The following is a 6,890-nucleotide window of genomic DNA, read 5'->3' as shown; positions in this document are numbered from 1 at the left end:
ATATTATGTTGCCATATTCAAATAAAGGTTTAAAAATGCAGGCTAAGTGTCACTAATTAAACAAGTATATGTTCAGCTAATTGTCAGCCTCTTACATGTGTGCTTCTCGTAAACAATTAGTGAATATGCATATGAACAGCCTTTTAATTAACAGAGTAGAATAATAATGGCTGATAGTAAGACATGCAAATGCAAAAGAAAAGCAAACTGGATGCAAGAACAGCTGTTACTTCTTGCCCAACTTGTTAATGAAAACAAGGATATAATCAAAGGAAAATTTGGAGTTAGGATAACCTCCAAAACCAAAAAAATAAAAAAATCATGCATTGGAAAACATATGTGTGCCAATAAATGCAGTGTGTTTCTAAAATATTTATGTTTCAAGGCAGATTGCTGGCAACAGCCATTTTAGCCCGGCTGAAAAAAGCAATAGAAACCATCACAGAATTTGAATGGTTTTACTGGTTATAATGGGAATTGTACTGGTTTTAATGGTAACTGTAATGGTGCCTGTTGGTCTCTACTGGTAATTGGTCGCCTTCTATTGTTGGCTTGTTAAAACCACTAATAGAACATGTCCCAAAACACACTACAGGAAACAATTTTTTTGTATTAGTTTAAAGGTTAAAAGTTGATAGTTTGTGGACATAATCAAAGGAAAATTTGGAGTTGGGATAACCTCCAAAACCAAAAAAGATGAATGGGAAAACATATGTGTGCAAATAAATGCAGCGTGTTTCTAAAATGTTTATGTTCCGAGGCAGATTGCTGGCAACAGCCATTTTAGCCCGGCTGAAAAAAACAATAGAAACCATCACTGAGTTTTTAAAGGTTTTACTGGTTATAATGGGAATTGTACTGGTTTTAATGGTAACTGTAATGGTGCCTGTTGGTCTCTACTGGTAATTGGTCGCCTTCTATTGTTGGCTTGTTAAAACCACTAATAGAACATGTCCCAAAACACACTACAGGAAACAATTTTTTTGTATTAGTTTAAAGGTTAAAAGTTGATAGTTTGTAATGTTTGTAATGGTATTTGTAGTGGAAACCATTAGAATTTCTGTGATGGTTTCTATTGTTTGCTTCAGCAGGGAGGATAGGCCTAGTTTGTGGTTTGGTCTTAGTGACTTAGGAGTCCTCTTCACTACTCCTAACGTTCCACAGATTTAGGAGCTAGTTTTAGCGCTAAAATGCTTTGTGAAATACTCTTAGAGCAAAAATGTAAGTCCTAAATTTAGGATTGACACGCCCATTATTTTTAAGATTTTCTCCTAAATCGGCAAGTTATGAGCTACTTTTAGCCTTAAGATGTTTTGTGAATATGGGCCCTGGTTTATACAGTGAAAACAAAAATATTATTAATATGTGTAAATATTATAAAGACAATATTTTGTTACCATTGACAGAAAAGTAAAAGGTAAAACTATGGCTGTCAGTAGAATAAAATAATTGTTATATATATAAAAAATTTATTTATTTTTTTCTCTAAACTGTAGATGGCCCTCTATCACTGGCCATTATAACTCAAATACCGTAACACTGCAAGACCTCCAGTTGTATGAAATGCAAAGACTGCAAAAACTGATGTGTTTTCACATATGAGAATGCTGACGTAGGCATGATGGATGTTGCATGCTGCATCTGTCCATTAATTTGCATGTAATTATGGCCGTATTATGCTGACATATTGCATAATAAGCAACAGCTGCCAATGCTTAATCTATGGATTTCATATCTATGGCTTCAAGACCTGAAATGCTGATTGTGACATCTAAAATGTAGTGGCACGGGCTTGGAATTGGTATTCAAAGCAAGCTCACCACTGCCGGGATAAAATGCATGAAAAATTCAGTGCTAAGCTGAGCTCTTACCTGCCACCCTCTACAGCTGAAGTGTTGTGGTAGATGAGAACAGCATGGGGACAGCAAGATGTCAGGGAGATTAAATGGGCTGAATGCTGGTATCTCTTTCCTAGTAGTTATTTAGTCTCCTGGGCTCCTATCTCACCTGCAGTCTCTCATACAACTTTGTGAAGCCAATAGGAAACCTATATGATCAATGGAGTGAAAAGACATGAGGTGTTTTACTTAGACTTTACTTTGATCTGAATTAGTGATATCCAAGGATATAACCAAATATTCAACTTTTGTTCAACTACTCTTTAGGGCTGTGCAATACTGACAAAAAATGATACCTCAATATTTTCTGGGATTTTGTTTGATAACCATAATTAGACAACAATTTGCTAAGTGTGTTGATGTGTTGGTCAGCTGACTCTTGAAGCTTTTCATGTTCTTCATATTCTGTGTGGAGGATTGCTCAGTGACAAAAACTAATTGTAATATTTGCACCCTTAAATTGATTTCCAGAGGCATTTTTACTAGGGCTACGACAATATGCTCATCTCCTGAATCAGTACTATCACTTGGGCACTGAATCGATATGTATTAGGATTTTTAAGAATCGCGATTCTACATCTAAAAGTAGCGTGATTCGATATTACAGTGTATTTAATTTACACTAATTACTTTCATGAATTTTAATGAGAAACCACGTGAAACAGCTGAATAAAGCTGAGAGTCAATGTTCCGAAATTATTATTTCAAGAAATTTAAAGAATTTTGGCTCATCTGTTTGTCTCGTGTTCATTGTCAAACTCCAAAATTAGTTTATTTTAATTCTTAAAAACACCATTATTTTATTTGAAAAGTTAATAATTTTATTTTATTGACAAAATATTTTAGCTTGTCTTATATATATATATATATACTGTATATATATATGTATTTCAATAGATCAGATAACATTTTAAGCTGCCATATAGTCATGTTACAACGTGCCCCTCAGATGTTACAATGTGCCCCACTTATTGGACATGTTGTCACATTTCACTTCAATTATTTCGGGGTAAATAAAGAAAAAAAGTATACACTGTAATTGCAGCGAATACTACAGCGATCTGTAATGCCACATTAAAGAGTATCAAAACTATGTTCATGGTTTGAATTTTGTTATAAAATTGACAGAATATGAATGGTGAGACATTGTTTCATATAAAAAAATAACAAAGCACAAAGCTTATTGTGATTATTGGATACAGGCCCACTTCAAATAATGTTTAGTGATGTTTTGTTCAAGCATCAACTGGCAACAGCATAGACTAAAAGATCTTCATCAACAGGAAATTGATATTGTTAATAATCCAAAACTAGTGTCCACGCTGACATGTTTACCTGTTGTAGCCTATCTAGATTTTATGTGCATGAAATAGGCACTGACACAGCCATTTAAGGTCTAAAATAAAGCAATTTAAAATGAATGATCTATTCTGGAATTTAAAAAAAATCGATTTCAAAATTGTAAAAAAAAAAAAAAAAATTATGAGTGGTTAAGTGAATAAATTATGTCAATCAATGTCAGTGTCTTAATGAGTGAGTCATTCAATCATTAATTCAATTCATTAATTCATTTGTTCAAACGGCTGCTTCATTCAGGAATGAAGCAAGTGATATTCTTTTTTTAGTTGACTATTTCAAAAAACGATTCTTTCAATAGAAAGCTGTGTGTTTCTTGCAGACATTTAACGGTTCTGCTGTGGTGTGATGGCAATGCTTATATTGTTGAGTTATTTTTATGTTTTTTGTAAATAAGAAATGATACAATTAAAATCTATATTATATCAGAACAGAAAGAATGCCCTTGGAATGAAGATTGTTTCAGAAAGACCAAAATACCAACATCTTTTTTGAGCATCTGTATCTGGCCCACAAAATGGTTTTTAGTTTATTGGCTCTTTTTTTTTACGGTGTTACCTAGCACCCCAGCAAAGCGACTTTTACTGTCTCTCACTGCTTTGACGAGGGACCTAGTCTGCTCTGCCCATTTAAGGCTTTGTTCAGTCAGCTTTCTTTTATTCTGTACAAGGACCCTAAAACATTTCAGCTTTTACTGCCATGAGAAAAGTGGGGATGGTGACCGTCAGTTGGATAGATGATTAGAGTACTCCAGTCTGAACGATGATTTTCTCACTTGGAGACAATCTAATCAAAACTTTCCCTTTAGTTTAGTTTTTATTTTTTTCTACACTTGGATGTATTCTTTTTTGGTTTTGTGAGTTAGGACTGATACTCATTGTCTGCTTGGATGAAGATAAAGCTACTTGATAGTCTGGCAGTCTTTAGATGTAAGATCTCATGGATAACATGCATGAAAAGAAGTCTGGAAGACGTAAGCCTGAAGTGCAGTCGTCGATAATCTCAAACAGCCAGATCACTGCTTTTAAAGTATGTATGACTCCATGTTCTGATGATGCTTCATTTGCTTGCCTTTTCCTGTAGTGGTGTTTGTTTTTGTTTTTTTTTACTTTATGTACATCAGGATACTGAGGTAACTGATGTTATATTATATTATTATTGCAATTATTAGGTGGTCCTTCAGTTATTTTCTGAATGACAAAAAAGATAAAGGGTATATTACAATAGTTTTAGAAAAGTCATACTGTATATGACTTTTCTAAAACTATTGTCATTGTTAATTTCTATAGTTAGTGCAGGCTTATCAAAGTTTCTCAGAAAATAAGAAACTTTTTTTTTCTCAAGTCCGTGGTCTTATATTTATTATAGAGCATGTGATGAATGTTTGAATTTTGAAGAGTTTGAAGAGGTTTCATTTTTTCAAGATTTAAAGAAGTTAAAAATACTCCTGCAGTATGTGTCCTGCTACACCTATCCTTTTATTAATAGACCATGTATAAAAGCTTGTCAAAACAAAATAACCAAATGCTGATGCTAAAGTGGGCACATCTTCTTATCACACAGCAAAAGCTGAAGGAAGAGCGTGAGGCCAAGAGAGCACAGCTGGACAGCAGACATGACTATGTTCTCAGCATTGTGTCCTCTTGCGTGGGTCTGGAGAAAGCTGAAGTGGAAGATGCAATACTGGAGGGCACACAGGTTAACATTATTCCACAGACACACTTCTTAATTTGGTTTTGAAGAGCATTCTCCACATTTTCTAGTCAGGAAGTCATTGATTATTAGCATTCCCTAGGATATTTTATACAATGTTATTTAACAGTATTATGTTTGATCTTTCAGATTGAGCGGATAGAGCAGTTCTTTGCTGCCAATGGCCTTCCTCACCTCATTTTATACTACCAGGACACAGAGCCTGTAGACATCGGTTAGTAAAGCCTGTGAAAATAATCATTAGTAAAAAATCTAAGTAATCATTAAAAATACTGTAATACTTTCTTCTTTTTTAGTTTGTTTGTAATTCTGAATATTCTCAATGATGATTCTTATTAAATTCTCACAAATGTTACACTGCATCCAAATAAGACATGCGATAAGATCAATTTGTCTTTGTGTCTTTGTTTGGTAGCTGTATCCTCCTCAGTGATTCGCAGTAAGAAAGCCAAGGTCTTTGTGACGGAAGGCACAGATGTGGCCCTCACTGGCATTTGTGTATTTTTCACCCGGGCAAACACCTCCAAGCCTATCACATCAGAGAATATCCACAGGGTAAATGGAAACAAGGGCAATGTGTGAAAAGCATCTGTTAACCATGTCAATAACAAGATCATGTATATATATATATATTTTTTTTTCCTTTTTTGTTTATTTCTGTAAATATTTCTTGCCCTGGTCATATCTTTTATTTGGTACATTCCATATGGTAGATATTGGTTTACTCTCTTTTAAAGCATTAGAGGCATACATCTTGTGTTTTTGTTAGTTTTGTTAGTTTCTTTGTTTTCTTTTATGAGAAATATTGTGACTACTGTGTTACAGCTTAATCCTATAAAGCCAGACATATGAAATAAGTCACATAAAAAATAACTATATATACACACACACACACACATTTCTATTTTATTTTATTTGACTGTTATTTCATATGTCAGGTTTCATAAATCACTCAGTTTTAAACTCAATATTATTCAGCTGATCAAGCAAAAATAATGTAATTGAATTTGAATAATGCAATTGTTGCTGATATTTTTGTGCCCAAAAAGTAAGATGAAATTTTGATAGCTTGTACAGGTAATATAGATCGATGAGATCTTTATAACAGTATAGCAGGCTGCATACATAAAATGCATGTAAATATCAGTTGTCACTGTATTTCCCAGTACTATGCTTATGATCAAATCTATAGTTCTTTTAGTTAGTTTATAAAAATATACTAAACTATACTAAAAGTCATTTTACTTGCTTCAAAATATGAAGAAATAACAGGTTCACAAAAAATGGCAAACCCTAATAGAAAATGAATTATACATTATTTGTTTGTTGGTTGGTTGGTTTATTATTATTTTATTTTATTTGAGCACTTTTACTGACCATTTGTTGTGTGTGATATTTTGATTCAGTTAGAGCCTTATATGTCATCAAAACAACAACAAAAGTCTCTTGTGTATATGTTCATCCTCTCCCCTCTGTTTGCTCTCATAGGATGTGAACTTTAACATGTTGGACACCATGGGTGTTGGTCTGCTGAAGAGCGTGGAGCAGCTGCTGTCAGAGATCTTCATCCCCACTCTGAGGAAGATGAACCACGGCTGGGCAGAGCTAGCAAGCCCGCAGGCTCAGGCTGTCAAGCAAGACTTTATTAGCTCTCTGGACAGCTTTGTCTCTGTGTTAGGCGGGGCACAGGAGAGCCTGCAGGAAAAGGTCTCACAAATACAAAAGGACAAAGAAAGAGGCACACTTTTACAATAACATAAACACACTCAAGGATGCACACACTCCATTCTACTATATTGATCCATAGCTTCTCAAAAATTAAAAAAAAAAAAAAGGATGAATTGGACGGTGGATTTGGTCAGGCAGATGAAATATTGGAAATGTAATGCTATTTTTCTCATCTCTTTCAAGCTTTCAGCCATC

General features: G+C 34.1%; 1 protein-coding gene across 1 annotated transcript in view; it reads left to right on the top strand.

Moving 5' to 3' along the window:
- LOC107751901 (dynein heavy chain 5, axonemal-like) overlaps window positions 1–6,890 on the top strand; it is a 122,326-nt gene that overhangs the window by 1,713 nt on the left and 113,723 nt on the right. Inside the window, exons 2-5 of the mRNA XM_016567673.1 lie at window positions 4,818–4,952; window positions 5,097–5,171; window positions 5,352–5,522; window positions 6,456–6,674. Coding sequence (XP_016423159.1) covers window positions 4,818–4,952; window positions 5,097–5,171; window positions 5,352–5,522; window positions 6,456–6,674 — 600 coding nt within the window. The remainder of the gene's footprint in view (window positions 1–4,817; window positions 4,953–5,096; window positions 5,172–5,351; window positions 5,523–6,455; window positions 6,675–6,890) is intronic.

Source organism: Sinocyclocheilus rhinocerous, unplaced genomic scaffold, assembly GCF_001515625.1.
Source record: "Sinocyclocheilus rhinocerous isolate Xijiao unplaced genomic scaffold, SAMN03320098_v1.1 scaffold752, whole genome shotgun sequence".
NCBI classification, from domain to species: domain Eukaryota; kingdom Metazoa; phylum Chordata; class Actinopteri; order Cypriniformes; family Cyprinidae; genus Sinocyclocheilus; species Sinocyclocheilus rhinocerous.
Note: the sequence above shows the minus strand (reverse complement) of the source record. Positions and strands in the feature narration are given on the sequence as shown.